The sequence below is a fragment of the Daphnia pulicaria genome, chromosome 8 (genome assembly GCF_021234035.1).
Source record: "Daphnia pulicaria isolate SC F1-1A chromosome 8, SC_F0-13Bv2, whole genome shotgun sequence".
NCBI lineage: Eukaryota > Metazoa > Arthropoda > Branchiopoda > Diplostraca > Daphniidae > Daphnia > Daphnia pulicaria.
In genome coordinates, this window is record NC_060920.1 from 14,324,498 (window position 1) to 14,343,764 (window position 19,267).

At 41.6% G+C, this 19,267-nt stretch overlaps 1 protein-coding gene across 1 annotated transcript; it reads right to left on the bottom strand.

The window, feature by feature from the left end:
• Nucleotides 1–17,110: 17,110 nt before the first annotated feature.
• Nucleotides 17,111–19,086, bottom strand: LOC124312174 (methyltransferase-like protein 27). The gene is made up of 5 exons (XM_046776678.1): nucleotides 18,785–19,086; nucleotides 17,815–17,946; nucleotides 17,617–17,715; nucleotides 17,490–17,544; nucleotides 17,111–17,414 (listed from the first exon to the last, which is right to left on the bottom strand). The coding sequence occupies exons 1-5, from the start codon at nucleotides 18,908–18,910 to the stop codon at nucleotides 17,146–17,148; spliced, it is 681 nt and encodes a 226-aa protein (XP_046632634.1). The 5' UTR covers nucleotides 18,911–19,086; the 3' UTR covers nucleotides 17,111–17,145.
• Nucleotides 19,087–19,267: the final 181 nt, after the last annotated feature.

Here is a 19,267-nt window from a genome sequence, read left to right on the forward strand (position 1 = left end):
TGAGTCTATATTCCTTGTTGGTTCCTTGTGTGGTATTTCCCTCGATAATTTTGTTAAGTTGACTATTTGACTTGATGCGCGGACATACGGTACGCGGTCCACAATCCTTTTGGTTCATCCCTCCGGGCGCAGCCGGAATCAAACCCAGCCGAACGTTTGTTTCCAACTATATATACTGTACATATAGAATTTGTGTTAAAAAAGTTGCGCCTTTTTTTAATACAAAGAATATAAAGAAGAAGAAATAAAAAAAACGGCATTTAACCGAAAATTTTCCCTCGGCAATCAAAGAAGAAGAAAAAAACCGAGAGAAAATGTCGCTCCGGATTAACATGGATGTATAAATAAACGCGGCCGCATTTTATATAAATTGTCGTTTCGATCCATCAACCCGAACAAAAAAAAACCCGGCCGTTTGGCACGAGACAAAACTATTCGTCACGCGTGAAAAATACCCAAATCAAATTTGTTATAAAATACAAAAGAAAAATGTTTCCATGCACATACCGGAGAGTTAAAGACGTTTTAACCAGCACGTGTGTAAGAGTGTGTGTGTTACTGTGTTGGTTGGGTTCATGAGTTTGACAAATTAGCGGCCCATTACAAATGAGGGGTTATACGCCTGTTTTACATACGACACCTGATTATATTATCCACCCCGTCGAATTCAAAGCTTAGAGAAATACAAAATAAATACGTTTGGAACATTTTCATGGACACGTCTGCTGCACAGAGTTGCTGGGCGGCCCCCCTTCTCGTTCAACTTCCGAATTTTCTTTTCCCCCTCATCACGTAATTTCTGTGTGTCTTGGTGTCCAACTCTGGAGGAATTCATTCTCACCACGACACGGATTGCATCCCCCCTCACACTCGTGTACCTGCGACTGGCCAAGCCATTTCGCCCGTCTAAATTAAATATACACAGACGAACTGAATATATCGTTTGTGTGTGTGTGTGGGGTTTTATTTTTCTTTCTATTTCTGTGTGTAAAATAGAAAGAAGGGTGGTTTCGGGCAACATGGAACGGCACTTCCGGTCTGCAGCTAGGCTCTCCCTCCGCTCGTCGCTCGGGCTCCCAATTCCAGCCAGTTGTATGAATAATCAGGAGCGGGCCACCACCCGTCGCTGCTGGACTATAGTCCAGTGCTATATTTTCCTTTTTTCTCTCTCTTCTCTTTTATATGATGTTACACACGCCAAGCAAAATGTGTGTGTTCTCTTACTATGCTGGCTGCTGCTGCTGGCCAGACAACTGGGCACAGTTGTAAACCGACACCGCGGTGTGTGTGTGTGCGGATGCCCGGGCTGATATGTGAAGGGGATTGTAAAAAGGCGAAAAACCAAAAAACAAAACAGGGTGAGGTGTGCGAGACCAGAATAAAAGAAAAGAGGATGGATGGATGGATGGACGGAGGGGAGAGCGCATTGCGTATAGAGAGAGAGACTGTAAATATAACAAGCGTGTGTGTGTGTGATAGAAATATACACAACCACCGTAACTTGGTCATCATTAAGTAGCCGAAACGAATTCGGAAGCTCCACCTATACAATCTCATCACGGACGATGTTGTTTGATTTTGTTTGTGTGGTGGATTTATTCGAGCATCCGTTGCGCCGATGAAATTTAAAAGCGACTTGCGCAATCATTTTTTTGGCAGTTGACTGGGGGGAAATAAATGAAATAAACATTTCGGATGAGAGACCATCTATAATAAAGCTTCGAGATGAATCGGAATAGTTAAAAGCCGATTTTTTCGGTCGCTAAATCCGTGATGGACAGAAATGAGCTGTGCAACAGCAAACCCTTTGGGCTGGAATTCGGGTTCGTTAGGAGCTCGAAATTCTTCTTCTTCTTTTTGTAGTTGTTGTTGTTGTTGGGGGGGGGGGGGGGGTTTCGTCTGCATCCTTCCTCATTTGGCTATTTAGAAAAAAGAAAAAACAAGACCCTCTGAATCACAAACGAGCCAGTAGGTGTGAGCCTATAGGTCTCGCCTATAATATCGTATAAATACATCTTTACCTACCTATATGCTCGACGCTGTTGTGTGTGTGGCGAGTCTTGGTGGTGGTGGTTGGTATAGTGGCCGGGTCCGTTTGGCTGGTGCACAGCACAACTAATGGGCCGGCCCTGTCCGTGATTAGCTCGCTCCGGGCATTGCCACACACCACTGGGGGGTTTCTCTCCAGCAATCCCTTTTAACACTGATGATCGACCCCCCGCTGTTAGACAATCACCTGTTTCTTTTTTTTCTTTTTTCTTCTTCTTTTATCAAACATTTTCTTCTTCTTCTTCTTCGCCATCGCTTTGTGTGTGTTCTCTTCGCACCGGGTTCAATCAAGAGAGCCTCGATCAACGCGCCGTGCGCTCACGTAATATTATTTCTTTCTTTTTTCCAGATATTATTCATTTTTCTTTTTTCAGGGGGGAGGATTTTTGAATTTTTCTTTTTTCTTCAGTTGGAATTTTTGTTTGGGGAGGAGGAATAAAAGGGACACAATAAAATGTTTGTTTCTTTCTTTGTCTGGAAATCGCGTGTGTTTTTTGGGAGAGAAAAAAAAAATATTTGGTCTGATTGTTTTCCCCCTCCGGTTTTTCCCGGACCTCATTTTCCTATCCCAAGTGACATGTGTATAATACAAATCTAGATGTATACAGTACATACATATGTATAATAATAGATCGGTTAACAAAATACAAGTCGACGACAATAGTTTGTATTATTTATGACGTCACAGAGAGATATATAGAATGAGGGAAGGACATCTCGTGCAACAGCGGCTAAATGCAACGAGACTCTTGTATTTTATTTCTACCTGTGTCGCAATGCGTAGACAACATCCGCTCGGTTGTTCACAGTTGGTTGTTGTCTTTTTTTATTTTATTTGATTGTTCCTCTATATTCGAAATAAAAGAAAAGATCTCAGACGAGAGAGTCTCTCTCGGATCGGAGAACGTCACAAAAGAAAACGAAATAAAACGCCGGGCCCAAAAGAAAAAGAAAAAAGAGAGGGAAAGTTTTTTTAGATTTTTTTGTTTCCCCTTACCAATTTGTTGTTGGCTGGCCGCGTGTTGTCGTTCGGTTGCGGCCATCACACACAACAGCCGATAGCCTAAATAAAATAGAGAGAAAAAAAAAATCTCAAATGTTGTTTTTAAAATGAAAATAAAACTAAGTCAAGGCTGTTTTATATCATTTCGGATTATCGTGTTTCCCTTTTTTTCTCTGCGTGCACGAGAGGGTTAGAGAGCCCATATTGTCCGAACGAAATTTATAATAAAATAAGGGTCAGTTTCCAACACAAAAAAATGTTTTTTTGAATTCTTTTGATTTCCGACGAAATTTCACTTAAATTCGAAATGTAGTTCAAAGCGGAAACTGCACACGCAACTGGGAGGAGATGGTGGAAGTAGCAGACGATGATGAGAGCGCGTCATTTCACGTTGTCTGGGAGAAGAAAAGTTGTGTGGGATCTGATGAGCCGCACCGCGGTTAGACCGCCGTGTATATATCTACGTACACATATCACCCGGCATCAACAGGTTACCGTGTCACTAGCTCACTGCTGCTGCTGCTCTACACACATCACCATGTTATACTACACATCGTAGACGTTACACATATCGTACAACTGATACAACCACACCTTTCAACCTCTTCTCTCCTTTCTCTCTCTCATACAGGCCGTTTCGGGAAATTCTTTTTTCTTATTCAGCAGCCAGAAATCAAATTGTGCGGGCTCTTTATTTCTTTTTCTTTTTCTTGCCAAGACTTTCCAGTTTGGCTGAGATTCCGTCGAGAAAGAAACTCTGTTTTCACGGAACACCTCCATATGTCGTCGAGTAGTTCATTTTATTTATTTTTTCACGTTTTACATGTGACGGGGGTTCGCGTGTCTGGCGGAATGGTAGAATCTAATAGGGCCAACATGTCATTGTGTAATATTCCGGGCGGAAGTCAGACATTAAAGTGAAAACACACGAATGATATGTACATGTACAAGGGTACAACATAGATCTGCACTAGTACAATATCTGTAATGTTAAATCTCTGATGAAAATATCTTTTCTACAATTCGCAAAATGTTTGTCTCGTTTCTTTGCCTTTTGGGTTGTCCCCCCCCCCCTTTTGCATAAAATCCTGCAATTTGAATAATTATTGCAATCTCTGATGAAATCAAAAAATTTGTTTTCAGACCTTTCTCATTCTTTTTTGTTTTCAACCTTTTTGGTTACCCCCTCCTTTGCATAATTAAAAAAATATGCCCCCCCCTCCCTCCTCCATTTCAAAGAAATAATGTCCCCCCTTCCTCCCGAAATCTTTTTTCTTTTTAAAAAATAATTACATCGACTAATGAATGAATATTCCAACTGATTAGAAAAACATTGAGCTTTTTCGTGAGAAAGAAATGGCAAGCAGCTCGGTGTTATCTGGCGACAGGTTGAGAGTTGAAATCTGTTACGGGTCGACGAATCGACGAGATAGAGGCGTTGTCGTTATATTGGCCAAGAAGAAGAAAACAGATAAGGGACTCAACGAATAAGGAAGAAAACCAATCAACCAATAAGCAGCCCACGCAGAGCGACACACACGCATCGGCAGCAGCGACCTACATCAACGTTAGAATAAGGCAAACCGTCGATAAGAGACACTTGTTCGCTCTATTATACAGTACGTATCTCAGAAATAAGAAGAGGCCGCGCCATTTATTTTCTGTCAAGTGTCTCCCAAAAAAAGAAAAGTCCATTCAAAGTTTCTGCCAGTCACATTTCTCCTACTGTCAGAGGAAAACTCAGCGAGGGGAGAGAATAACGAAAAAGGCCATTTCTATTAAACTCTCGAATTACTTGTGTGCCACACACACCAGTTAAATATAATATAAGAGCAACCGGAGAACCACATTCGGACCCAAACGCTTGTTTTCTTAACTTCTTTCTTGTATATTTGCTTTACACATTCAAATTGAAAAAAAGAAAAAGAAACAAAAAGATTTTCTTATTTTTTCTCGATTTGACAGCCGGTTAATTATGACACTGCCGGCTGGCTGCCAACTGTTGAGTTAAAGACGACCCGAGTGTAATAATAATGACACAAAAAGGACCTACCCCACATGACTATAGCTGGGGAATGGTCCGTTTGATGTTGTTGTACATATAATACCCAATTGCGTTTCCGTTCTGAACTTTTCTTTTCCAGATCTGATTTCAGTTTTAGGAGTATCCATCCAAAACGTTGGAATAGTCGGCCGACAGGTTCTCACGACGATGAATCAATATCAAAAGCAAATACGCTGGGGACTGCAATCGGATGCTGCTGCTGGCACTGATTCATTCAAACTCTAGTCAACAACTTGTTGCCATGGGAACTGCGAGAGAAAACGAAGTTGGAAAATGAATAAGAAACAACATTTTAGAGTGAAATAATCTAAGGGAGACATTCCTTCCGGGGCTGCTGCAGAGCCCAGCAAAGTTGTTTGTCGTTTCTCTTTTCTTTTTCAGATTGGATTTACAAATTTGGCTCTAAACTAATTGAACAACGGAAGAGAGACAACAACAACAACAACCAGAAGAAGGGGGATACAGTGTAAAATAGGCAAAAGAGAAAGAAAAGTCATCGAGACAAGACCGCGACTGGGAATTGCTTTCAACGGGGGGCGTCCCGAAATCTAAACGATCGCAGGGACACAACACACGCAAGAGCAGCGGCAGTAGATCGTTTCGACCGGGAGATGCGCAGATGGTAATGTCACCAGCAGAACAAACACACACAAGGTCCCCCCCCCCTCCCTTGCAGCACGTAGGCCAGCACCAAGTCGTCACAGGCAGAGCTGAAAAGAGTTAGATGATTATATTAGAGTTTGTGTCTATTTACAACCAAGTCTCCCGCGTTGGTTCATTCCCTTGTTTATTGGCCCTGCAGTTCTCCGAGTTATCGATTTGTATCTCCTTTTTATTATTTTTCCCTACCGACTATCTTAATGAACCTGCGAAAAAAGGCAGACCCCAAAATGTATACAGAAAAAGAAATCACCAAAATGTAAGGCCGCGGCGTGAATGTGATGGCAAATCACCACACACATATGGCATATTATAATCAATCTTGATATCAAAGCCTAATATACCACACTCTGTCGCCTGGAAATTGTTTCTGCCCATTTACATTTTCTTGAGCCGAGAGTTTTTTTTTTCATTTGGCGGACAACCGTCCGTGTCACGAAGCCACCGTGTAGCGGATGTACCGCAAAGCGTGGCAACAGCAGCAGCAGCACGCGCGCTCTTCTTTTTCTTTTATTTTCTTCTTTCATTATTTGTTTTTAGTGTTGGTCATGTCTTTTCTTTCTTTCTTTTTTTCCTTTTTTTATTATTTCACGCGGCGAGTCGTTAGTTACGGACAAATCAGCCGCCGCCGCAGCGCAGCGCAGCAGCCACCGACGATGCGGCCGAAACGCTCCGTCGCTCTCGCGCGCACAGATATTGACCGCCGTCGGCGGCATCACAACGTCACATTTGGTTTAGTTTACGACGCTAACGGCGCGAGCTTCAAAAAACCAAACGAAGAGAAAAAAATAAAAATTTCAAGTTCATCAACAGCTCAGATCCGATGGCGAAAAATGCGTCACCTAACAAAACTAAAACAATTTTCTTTTTAACTTCAAAAAAAGTTTTGGGTTTTTTTTTAAGCCATTCATCCTGTGTCTCTCCCATTTTTATACACTTTTCGTTCGGTGCTATGGTGGTGGTGTGGCGGCGACGACGCGGGGGTGATGAAACGCCGCCAGAAAAGAAGGAAATCACAAATCATCAGCCCCGTCTTCACACACAATATCTTTTCTCCTCTGCGAGCTGACTGTCGCCGCCTTGACTTTTCTAGAAAAATGGAAAAATGTTTTATATTTTCTTTTGCTTCTTTTTTCAACACATTCGAAACGAATCGTCAGTCCGGCCCCCTTTTTTCTTCTTTTCCTTATTTCGCTCTTTATTTTCCAGGTAGATTTGACTGTGTGCGATGCTTCTTGTTCGTGATTTGTGCAACGACACGTATCCCCCTCCCCCCACGCAAAATGAAGAGGGCCTGATTTTATTAGACACAACCGAGTGAACCAGTTCTATTTTCCCCCTTAAAAAGTGAAAAACAAATTCAGGGAGGATATCTGTGCTTATGTTATTAATTCCGGAGAGCGCATCAGTCGAATAACAAATTATTCCTTTTTATTTTTCTTTACATATTTTAGGATTTATATTGTTGATTGGGTATACAGGAGAAATAACAGGAAGGTGTGAGAAGGCAGCCAACGCATCTACTTAATAATCACAGATATATCTACTATATATATATCGGTTGGGTAGCATAGGTTTCCTCAATATTTTTAAGACCCAGGAATGTCTCTATTTGTTTTAACGACCAAATGATTGAAAAAAAACTAGACGGCAGAATAATCGACGCTGGTTATTAGTTATATTTCCCGATGGTCGCCATATTGGAATCCAATGGGGGAAACATGCAGATGAGAAAAAGAGAAAGGGATCAGCAGCAGTGCTGGTTAAATATCCGTTTTTTTGGGGGGGAAGTTTTGATGATGAGTTCATTAAATAAGACGACTCTCCCGGCCGACTCTATAACACACATCCATTGTTGTAATAGACTGGGCGATCGTCGGCGGAGATATAGGGAACATCCTCCTTTTCTATTTTTTCTTGCCCCGCCCCCTCATATCTGCGATGGGGTTTCCTTCAATCTCCCCCCCCCCGCGCGCGATTAGTCGGACGCAGGTTTAGACTTGAATCAAATCCACACGCATACACGCGGTAGAGTTTTCAGTTGTCGGCAGTTAGAATTTGTTTGATTTCCTCGTTGCGTTGTGTGCTGGTTATATATATTTTTGTTTTTTAAAAAAGAAATAAGATTTTTCGGATCTGTACTGTCTGATGCTGTGCTACCTCCCCGCCACCCTGCCGACTGCATGTATAGATAATAGACTCTGATGAATATGCACGCCGGTCGATGAGCGGGTAATTTATATCGTCAAGTTCCTTCCTTCTTTGCCCTTTCTCTCTCTCTTCTTCTTCTATACGAATGAAAGAAAAGAAAAAGGGAAAAGAAAAAGAAGAAGAGGGAAATCGAATGAAGCGATGGAACTTGTTCGCTCTGTCTATATACGCGCGCCGATGATTTATTCACGGCGGCGTCTCCGTGACGCGCCACACGACCGCAACCTTCTTCTTCTTCTTTCTTGCTTCGGACGGGAGAGACGGGGGTGGGAGCCGCCGCCCCACTCTCACCGAGTCGCAGCCAATCAGGACTTAAAAATAATACAACACAAATCCAATCATTTATTTCCCCCCTTTTTTCAAACTAAATAATTAAACGATCGAAACAACAGCAACAACCAAATTACAACCTTTTTTACAAATTTTCTTCTTCAAAAGAATTGGAAAGCCATTCGTGAAATTTTACAAAATGTCGGGATGAATAACTTAAAAAAAAAAAAAAAAAATGAACGAACAGGAAAAAAAAAAAGTTGCCAAGATATTCCGGACGGATAAACAATAAATTAAATGCAAAATCTAACGGTCGGTCGGTTATATAGTGCGTTGCAACATAGATGATGTCCAATCTGCAGTACATAAATATTATATACGACTGTGTTATTGATAACACATTTTTTTCATTTCTCACGTTGGTATTATTTTGGTAGGAAAACCATTTTGCCGCCATTCGCGGTGTATAAATGTGCCATTTCCAAATGCGGAGCGACTGGATGAACGGGCGCAACACTTATAGTTGAATAAACTCACGTTGATGCGGATTGACATTGATCGGAGAGATTGTGTGCTGGGGCTGTTTGCATTAATATTTCGTGCACAACACACGCGAGGATCCGGTTGATCCCGTTGTTTCTCTTTCTAATTTGATGGAAATAACATTTCAGGCACACAAAAAAAGAGAGCGCCAGAGTTTTTTAAAATGATGTTGTAAACCCCTCAGGGAAAACAAAAAAAAAGTTGTATGAGAAATTGGTTTGACACGTTCGTTTACATTAACATAGCGTTTACAAGACGACGAGAGATAAAACAACGACGGCGGCGGCCGCGTGCAACCAAAATGGAGCAGAAAGGAAATCGAAGAGTTATAAATAACAAATTGGATCATCAACCTCAATCCACCTTTTTTTTTTTTTTTTTCTTTGAAAGGTAACAAGTGATTGAATTTCGGTTCGATGTATTTAACATCCGTTTAACCCAAAAAAAAAAAAAGTCCTCAGCAGGAGGACCTACGTGGGGTGGGAAGGAGAGCCAAATGGCTGCACAGTCCCACTTTGGTCCAGGGACTCTTTTTGGGATAGAGAGAGAGACCCAATTGGCTATTATAACTTTTTTTTGGTAATGAGCCTGCACGCTAACAAGTTTGCCGAGAGGGAGGAAAAAAAAAGAGGGGGAGGGGGCGTGACGTGAGTGTCTGTATGAGCTGTGATTAGTGCGGGAATGGAAACTATTCGATAGAAAATATCACCGGACTCTCTTATTCTTTCCCCGATATCCTAAACGAATCCCAAACGGAGAAACAGTTGATTATTCTATTGCATAACAATCGGAAGAAATCCCCTCCAAAAATTCATCTATTTATTCAAATGTATACCAGGAACTTTGGAATGATTGAAAATAATATTCATCCCGACCCCCTAGTCTGATATATACCAAGAAAAAAAGAAAATTCAAAGAAATCCGAAAATCTTTTTGGTCAAGTAGTGTATAATATACAAGCCAGAAAAGTCTGTACTAATTGGGACTTGATTACGCCTTCCATATTTTGTGTGTGTGTGTCTTTTCCTCAATCGTGGTCCCACGCTATATTACGTCCATAAATATACCATCACATATAGTAGGACTGGTACGATAGAAGAAAATGGGCGAGTCCCGCCACCGGCCATGACAACATGATCGGAAATTTAAGCCCGGGCGCCACAAATTTATAAATACTCGGATAAATATTATTTTTTTAAAAAAGAAAAGAACGAAAAAGAAGACAACTAAAAAACACACACAAACGACCCCCTGATTTTCTTTTTCTCTCGTTCACTATAAAAATCCAACCGCGAAGGGAAGTATGTTGGAACCAAAAAGAAACAAAAAAAAGGAAAATTAACAAGGCAAACATGTGTGTGTAGTAAGTAGTACCATGTTACACAAACAAGTGGTAGTATCAAAAACTAAATACGCGCTTTTCTCAAATTGGAACGAATGTTTATCTATGCTATACTACACAACATAGTGCGGGAATTAATTTGGGGCTTTTTCTTCCCGACTAAACGCCCGTAATGGAGTAGGGGGAGAGGTCAACCCATCACGACCGTTTTTCTTATAATATTCCAGACACTACCTAGAGAGAATGAAGAAGAGGAGTGCTGCAAGTGTGGCCAGAAAATATTATAGTACATCTCTCGTCGAGAATAATCGCATCTACAAAAAGGCTAATCAACCGTGTATTTACTTCATGCCTTCTTCATCTTCTTCTTTTTTACAGGTGTTGCGTAAGTGTTTGAATAAATAATAACGTCGGAATTTATTTATTTTTTTTTGTAAATTTTCTTACCGTAAGAATTTTCTTCTTCTTCTTGAAAAATGAAGGGTGTGTGTGTGTGTGATGATTCATGCAGAGTGAGATTTCAAATATTCGCTCGGGTCTCTCATCCGATGTGAAATATGTACCGCGATCGTTGCCCGCGATTGAACGGCGGCGGCGTTGTGGCGCGCTCACGCCGCCCCGTCAACTTCTCCATTTTCTTTCTGTATTTATATCTGTACACACAGCACATGTGTATGGGCGAGAGGGTCTCACACTCCAGCAGCCTTATATCCATCCTATCAAGAAGAAGAAGAAGAAGAAGAAATAGGGAAGAAATCATTAGCGGTTCGGTTTGGCCGTTTGGGAGTCGCGGCGTGCCTCATCATCGCCCATCATCGGCGATTTATTCCGCTTGAATCCAACATCATATGTATACATTTATTCTTTTTTTCTTTCTTTTTTTCATTTAAAAAGGTAACAAATGGCATGGAGGACACGGAGAGTTCTCTTCTCTCCTCTTTCATTCCTCAACTCCTCCTTTCTTTTTCTTTTCTTTCTTTCTTGATTCTATTCATATCAAAATCGTCTATACTAGAAGAGAGAGGAGCCAAAGGGAGAACTGGAGAGCATCAGCAAAGGACCTCCTGCTATCAAATGAACGACCCCGGCAAAAAAAAAAAAAAAAAAAAGAGATTCCCACTCTGACGTGTCACGGTCTCTCTAGCGCTCATTTTATTTCTTTGTTTTTTTTCTTCTTTTTCTCTTTTGATTCAACGCGAGGGAGCAGAACAGGAAATTTCCATCCACCAAGAAAAGAAAAATGAATTTTGTTTTCTTTTTCGTTTATTAGTTAAGAAGAAAAAAGATTTTTTTTTTTTTCATTTTCTTGGTTGTTTCTTCTATACAGTCATCCTCCAGTTTCTATTCTCGGTCGTGTTGTGTCGTCAAAAGGGGGGAAAATATTTGTTTCATCATTGCCTTTTGATATTTTCTTCTTGTAGACCCGCGCGACTCTTAAAAAAAAATTGATCGCAACAACCCGGAACGTCAAGCGGCCAGGGGATAAATTTTTATTTTTTTGTTAATGAATCGTGTGGATGTGGACCGTGTCCTTTTCGTGACCCCCTTCGCTTATATAGACGATCATTTTTCTGATTGGATTGAATAACGGCCATCACACACAGGCATTAAATTTCTCTCTCTAATTTCTCCCTTGGAAGACCGGCTTAATGATTCCGTCTAATCATTGCGCTTTTAATCAAAAATTCAAACTATTTTACTTTTTCAATTTTTCAAAACTAAATTTCATTTTTTTTTTCTTCTTCCAAAAATATCTAATAGTTATCTCTATTTTGGGAGGGGGGTGGTTTATAAGAAAGAGATGTTAAGGTCCACGGTGCCTTTGGAATGCGCGAGCCCATCGCTTCTCAATATTTCACTGTCGATGTCACACACACACACACGCGCCAGAGAGGACCCACCTTTCACATATCCTCTGGCTGCTCGGCGATGAACATCAGAGAAAGAAATGGGGCGAGAGAAGAAGAAGAAGAAATAACCCCCGAGTCAAAAGAGATCATCGCTCAGAGCCACAGTTGGAAAATGCTGAAGGATACACAATATCGGATCAAATGAGGAGAGAGAGAGAGACGACATGAACACACGTACACACACATGTTGGACAACTGTACACACACACATAGGCCTACATCATATATATATATGTACACACGCCCGGTGCAACTTGCTGTGTGTGAATAATACAAGCATCTCTCTCTACCTGGTGATGCACGCACGAGAGCAGTTGACGGCGCACGGACCCCGAACAGAGGGCGGCTATATCAGTCCGACCAGATCGCACACGTTTCTCCTTGTGTTGTGTCTTTATTTGATTCTCTCCTCCGACTACTCCGACACAGTCTCTCAACTGTCCAAACTGTTTTGGTGAAGGGAAAAATGGAAGGAGAGATATTATTTGTTGGTAAAAAGAGAGGGGAGAAAAAAAGGCCCAAATAACTCTCTGAGAGACTGTGTGTAGATGGATGTTGTTGTTGGTAACCGCTCAGTGTGTGTGTGTGTGTATAAAAGATGAAACGTCTTCATCGACCGGGGGGAGGGATAGTCATCATGCAACACGCGTTTCCAATCGTGTAAAAGTGTGGAGAGTTGACGACGACGATTCGGGGCGTTCCATTCGTCTTCTTCTTTTATTTTTCAATTCCGTATCGTCTCGAATTCCGATCATTTTCTTCTTTTCTTTCGATCCTTCTCTTAATCGTTTTCGCCTATAGATCGGGATTATGTGTACATTTTCCATCGATTTTTTTTTTGTTTCGGTCCTTGTCATCGGCCGGGGAGTTTATGGAGACTGGGAGGTCATGACCGGAATGTTTTTGGGTAGAAAAAGACATCGGACATTGGCAGAGAGAGAGGAAGAAGTAGGCTGTGTATAACGTGTGAGAATCTCCACTCGTCGCGGGGTTTTATGCATGAATGACGCAGCTAAGGCAATACATGATCAATGATGGCGGACTTTGATGGCGGCATCTTACTCATATTATCTCCTCCAATAATCAACGTGCCCTTTTCTTTTTTCTTCTTCTTACCAAAACATTTATTTTTTTAAATAAAGGAAAAGCGATCCACCCTTTATATATATCTGTAGAAAAGAGGAGAGGGACAGACATGATGGTAAAAAAAAAAATAAAGGTGTGTAGAATAAAAAAAAAAAATGAACAAAAATGGGAGACACGAACAAAGTTGCGTTCGTGACCCCGGAACGACCTTTTTCTCTCCTCGTGAAAAATTTTTTCCGTTATTTTTTTTTTCTAGTCAATTTTCGGGTTGTGATTTGTTTTTTTGGGAAAAAAAAAGAGAGAGAACAACATGCGCCAATGATTGGGAAATAAATTTGACTATAAAAAAAAATGAACGAACGAAAACGCAGAAAAAAAAACAAAAAAAACGAGAACGTGATTATGTGTTGTGTGTGCTGCGGCTGTCTCCGGACAAGTTAAGCTTTACCGGTCTCTTTTTCTGTGATTTCATGAAAAAAAAAAACATTATATAATCGTGGTGGCCGACCGGTTCAATTCCCCCCCCAAAAAAAATATCAAGAAAGTTTTCCGTTGAAATTGTTTCGGTTGTTTTTTGTTTATTTCCAACCCAGAAAATTCTTTCTCTTTTTTATTTTTTAAATTTTATCCTGTGTTATGGATTATTATTATTCTGAAATCTGATGATAGCGACAGGACAGAGACACTTTGGATAGATGGTCCTTATACCTTTGGTATCTATCAGAGAGAAAAAAAGAAGAAGAACAACATCCTCGAGCTGAGAGAAAATCAAACAACAAACTTTCTGGTGATAAATGGATGTGAAGCTCATGGCGATTTGTCATTTCCCACACACACACGGACCGCCGCAAACCTGTGGCTTTTTTTTTCTAAAATAATAATAATAAAAAAAAAATCACTTGGAACAATCTGTGTATCTCTTAATTTTTTTGTTTTTCCCCCCTCCCATGTCAAAGGATATAAATTGATCGATAAAAATCCGCATTTTTCCCGTCCGCCGGTCTTGTTTCTCATTTCTTTGAATTACAGTCTAGTAACACTGTTGTACAGTCTAGTAAAAAACACTGTTGAAGAAGAAGAATAATATTAAAGATGGCTGCTGCTGTCGTCGGCACGCGTCACGTAATTCCTTCCTCCTTACCTTGGCGAATTGAAAGCGTATCGCAATATCCGGCGGAATAAGTCAGAGGTCCACTCTGTGTGTGCATAGACACTGCAGCTATAGCTATAGCCCAGCAGCGGAGATGTGTGATGGCGGTTGAGATGCGTCAAAAGCCCTTGGACTCACCTCGTGAAACACGACGACGACGACACGTATCAAAAAGATCAGCCGAGCCTGAAAAAACCCTCGAAATCCTTCTCGCATTTCCAAGCGCCAAAAAAATAAAATATATAAAATAAAATAAAAGTGGGCGCATCAAATAATTTAGTCTAGGCAAAAATCTGTTCTTCCCCTTCCCCCAAGCAACCCCAAAAAATTGTGTAATTCTTCCAACTTTGTATTTGCGTCATTTCCTTGCTCCGCGCATAGACAAACACAAACCGGATCGCCATTTCTCCTGCCATGCGTGTCCATGGGGGGGTCGGCTACAAGGATACAATCCAGCCGAGAGAAGGGGGGCCCCTTCTCTGAGGAGCCGAGGAATTGCGTATGATATTGGATCCGAAAGTGCATGAGGAACGAGGTGTTTTTCATTGATGGGCGCTCGTAAAAAGCCGAAAAGGAATAAGAAATAAGATTCAAGCCATTCACCGGTTACTGGGTAGAGAATGCGCAATGAATGGGATAATATGAGCTGAGCGCCAAACGGAACCGCGCGCCGGATTCTGTCGGAATAAAATAAAAAAGATGTCGAGACGACGAGTTGTAGAAAAAACAAGTCAAGAAAAAGAGAGTCGTTGTTGTTGTTGTTGGTCGGCCTCATTTGCCTAGAAACACATCACACTACACACTATAGAGCTTAGACGCGCTCAGCTCAGCTCAGCTCAGCTCTCCAGCCAATTTGGCTTTCACTGCACGACTCTGGGCGGCATCCATCCACAGTGTGGGAACGGCACGCAGCAGCACAGCTCCGGCCCAGCAAAAGCCAGACCCCAAACAGATTCTCTCTATGGCCTCCCTCTCACCTGTACAACACCTATTGGGATGTTCCCGTCTATTTACATACACGATCGCGAGCGAAAAGAAAAAAGAAAAAACAGCCGTTCATTGGCGCAACTTTCAAATCTAAAAATTTACAATTTTCTCTCTCTCTCTCCCAACAACTGAAAAAAAATAGACTCTATCTGTTGATGAGTTGTCACGGCCCAGGAGCCCAACACACACACACCCAGTGCCAACCCCGTGAATAAAAACCGAAAATACGAGACTGCCGTAACGACCAACTGGGCGGAATTTAATTAGAGAAGAAAATAGAGCTGGATAGAATATGCAACAGGATCTGGTCGCTGCCACCTGTGATCGGCTGACCCCGCCGCATGACCTTCTTCTTCTTCTCTCCTTAAGACTCGTTATAACACCGACGACTCACGGAACACACACACACCGACGCTTCTTCTTCTTTCCCCCCCAACTGAGAGTCTTCTCACTTGTGTGTGGAAGGGAGGTGTGTAATTTAATTTGGGACAGCCCCAACAAGTTGCTACATAGGCCCCCTCTCTCTCTCTACTAGATATAGGCGGCCACCTATCTCTGTTAACTTTATTTTCGGAGGAGCGCGAGTTACCTCTCTCTTCTTCTTGGGCTCTCCGTCGAGGCGGCGGCGGTGGCCATCATCTCAACTCAATTACAACCCATACTTATTTATTACGTAAGGATCCATATGGGCCCCTTTTTTTTTCGCCGCGCGTTCCAGCAGCAGCAGCAGCGTGCGGGGCCGAATGTTTCACACGACCTTTCTCTCTCTTTCTTTCTCTCACACACACACACACAAAAACTCAAAAAACTAAAAAAGAAAAAAGTTAAGGAAAGAAAGTTGGAGGTGGAAAGAAAAACTGTCTAATTATCACGATGGAAAAAATTTGAGAAACCGCACAATCTAATAATGAAGCGAATTACTATATGATTTTCTTTGGCGCGGGGGATTTGAAACAATTATTAGTCGCCCAATTTTTGGCATCGTGTTAACATTTCATCGTCTAATTTTATTATGCGATCCTCCCACCACCACCATCCCGAGATGGGACCAGATTTCCGAAGGTGACGAATGGCTGACCATGTCCCCACGTGAAGATAACGTGAAAGTGCAAAACAGGTCGGCACCGAAAAACCCTCGACACGATTGGAAATGTGGGTTCTGGTGGGGGATATAGACGCGAACGACGGGATTGGTGAGATATTATACCTCTCCGCATTTACAATAAAAACGATAAAATTGGTGTTGGTAAATGCGTCGGAATGTCCTTTAGTTTTTAAAATCAATAAAAACTGTTTTTCGATTTTTATTCCCATTGATTTTCCTTTTTTTAAATTTTATTCGACCCCGTTGACGTCACGTTGGTTTGCGCAACCAAGAGGAATCGCCGCTGTGTGTGTTTTGTTCCCTTGCAGACATTTTAGTGATGGACGGAGAGGAGAATGAAAGACGAAACCCGCCGGTCATCAGAATCACGACTGGCACCATCTAGCGCGTCGTTCGTGCAATATCGGGAGAGATACTGTATACTGTTTAACCCACACACACAGGAAAAAGAACCGCGAGATCACGCGAAGGGGGGCCGATGAGCCGACGGGACTTCCTGCCGCGGCACGTATGATGATGATTCCTCCAGCGGCGATATGATGCCCGTCACTTTCAGACAAAAATTCCGAAAATGCCTCATATTTCCATCTATTGTTTTCTTAGCGTATTTTTCTTTTTCTTTTACTGCTAAAAGTCTCTTTTTGATTCGGAGAATGAATTTTTACTCTTTTGGAAACTCTTTTGATTCGATAATGGAAAGAATAAAACTAAAAGAAGAAGCGAAAAACATCACAATCAAATTTTGATTATTATTATTCTTATTTTCACAAAGATTTGCGATAGGCGAAGACAATGCCTTCCTTGTCCAGCAAGTAGTTTGGACTGATGTGACGTTTGAGTCGGCTCCAACAGCTCGGGTTCTTGGCTTCCAGCTCGTCCATCAGCGGCTCGAGCGGACGCAGCTCCTCGCAGGTTGTCAGATACTCGTAGCGCATGACGATGACGATCAGACCGCCTGGTTTGCACATCCGAACGAGATCGTGCACGGCCTGGCAGGGCAAATGGCCCGGAACGAACCCACCACAGCTCGTTACTGTCACGCAATAACAAGCGAATTAGCATTCAGAGAACAAGAAGAATAAAAAAAAGGCCATTATTTAGAACGTACCAACATCGTATTCGTCCTTTGGCAGAGATTCGTTGTCGGCATTGCCCAGCATTGCCTACACACGTCAATCGAAGCAAATTTCAATCAATCGATTCAATTCGAAACGGAACTTTGTTTAATGTATTACCTGTGTTGCACGTTTGTAGATTCCTTTTTGGCGGAGTTTAGTGAGCATGTCTTCCGAACCGTCGATGGCGTCGATCGAGTTGAAACCGTTCTTGGCTAACTGTTGTAGAAATTTGTTTTTTCAAAAATTAAATTTCTCTTCAAATTAAAGAAATTATGCTATTTAGTCGGTGGTTCTTAAATTATTATGATACTATACCTCTAAGCCGACCAGTCCAGTGCCGGCAGCCACGTCCAGCACAGTGACTTGAGAACGTTTTTCATTGGGAATGAGCTCACAAACGGCCTCGACGGCCAATCGCGGTCCGACGTAATGCTCCGGTCGGAAATCCTTAACAACAACAAAAAAATAGTTAGTTCATCGACAATAAAAATTAAGAAAAAAAAAAAAAAAACGAAAAGAAATTAAGAAACACATAATGAACAATTAGCGCGCGCGTTCGGAGTTTATTATTATTATTTCTTTTTTTTTTTAGAAAGCGGAAATAAAAATTTTTGGGAAATGAGCCTAATGTTTGAAAAATAAAAAAAATCTCGCGGTGGCTCAGCACCAATTTTTTTTTTCTCGTGTGTGATTGCGGGAATGACAATGCGCCTTTTCGTTCGTTTCGTTTCGTTCTTCTTCCATATTTTCCATTCCGCGTAGAAAGAAAGAAAGAAAAAAAAAGTTCACGCCGGAGCTTCAACCACAAGACCGACTAACCGAGTTCCCACACGCCACCAGCACCACCTTCCTTCCGATCGTTTTCACCAATTCTTTATTTTGTACTTTTTTTTTTATTTGCGTAATTGCAACCGTCTAACTTCTTTTTTTGATTGCAGTCAGTGAAAAAAACCAGAAGAAACTTTTTATTTTTTTAAAACTTTCTGAAGTTTCCGATTTCTCGGGAGAATTTGTCGTTAAAATTGACAACGTTGAGCAAACGATCGCCAAATAGACACGAGTGCAACAGGGTAAGGGCTTCTTTTTTTCTTTTTTAGATTTAAAAGTTAGTTTTTAGAATTACGTAACAAAGAAATGGACATGGAGAAGCTCAAGGGAACCCGACACTCGAACGCGTGTCATGTAACAAGTGAAACGACGACGTCCTTTGACAAAGTTGGCGGTTGCCAAAAAGGGCGGGCGATGGGCATGGGACGGTGAATGTGATATGCAATAGTGTTGTTACCTCATCGTATTTGTCACTCCATTGTTGATAGAAACTTAAAAGTTCAGTTGTGTCATGGACAGATGAGCTGAGCGTTGCGTTCAACTTGCAGCGATCGGCTGTTGGGTCGCTGGCAGTGTCGGCCATCTTCCACTCGCAATTTGTGACTGACAGGATCGTCAACAACGCAACACACCAACTGCCCCGTCCAATCGATCAAAACTCTATGCGGTTACTAGGGCAATTCTCCCTAGGTTGGTTGGTTAAATCCTACGTCAAGAGATTCCATATGAATATGTCAACGTGTCTCTTTGCCAGCGGGGCAGCGATGCCCATTCGAACCTTCTGGCAACAATCTTTTCTTTTTTCGAGATATTTTTTTTTTTTAAAGAACATTCCAACTCCATTTAAAGTGAACACTGTCGGAAGTCTGAGAAACCCGTAAAAGTGCTCATTCATGAATGTGGCGGCCTTATTACGTCGAATTATCTTATTATTATATAT

What these genes read in the sequence shown, in the direction of transcription:
- LOC124312174 (XM_046776678.1), bottom strand. Translation starts at nt 18,910, where the DNA reads ATGGCCGACACTGCCAGCGACCCAACAGCCGATCGCTGCAAGTTGAAC. An exon ending in GGAGTGACAAATACGATGAG is followed by an intron (nt 17,947 to 18,784) that starts GTAACAACACTA and finishes GTTGTTGTTAAG; the next exon opens with GATTTCCGACCGGAGCATTA. An exon ending in CTGGACTGGTCGGCTTAGAG is followed by an intron (nt 17,716 to 17,814) that starts GTATAGTATCAT and finishes TTTCTACAACAG; the next exon opens with TTAGCCAAGAACGGTTTCAA.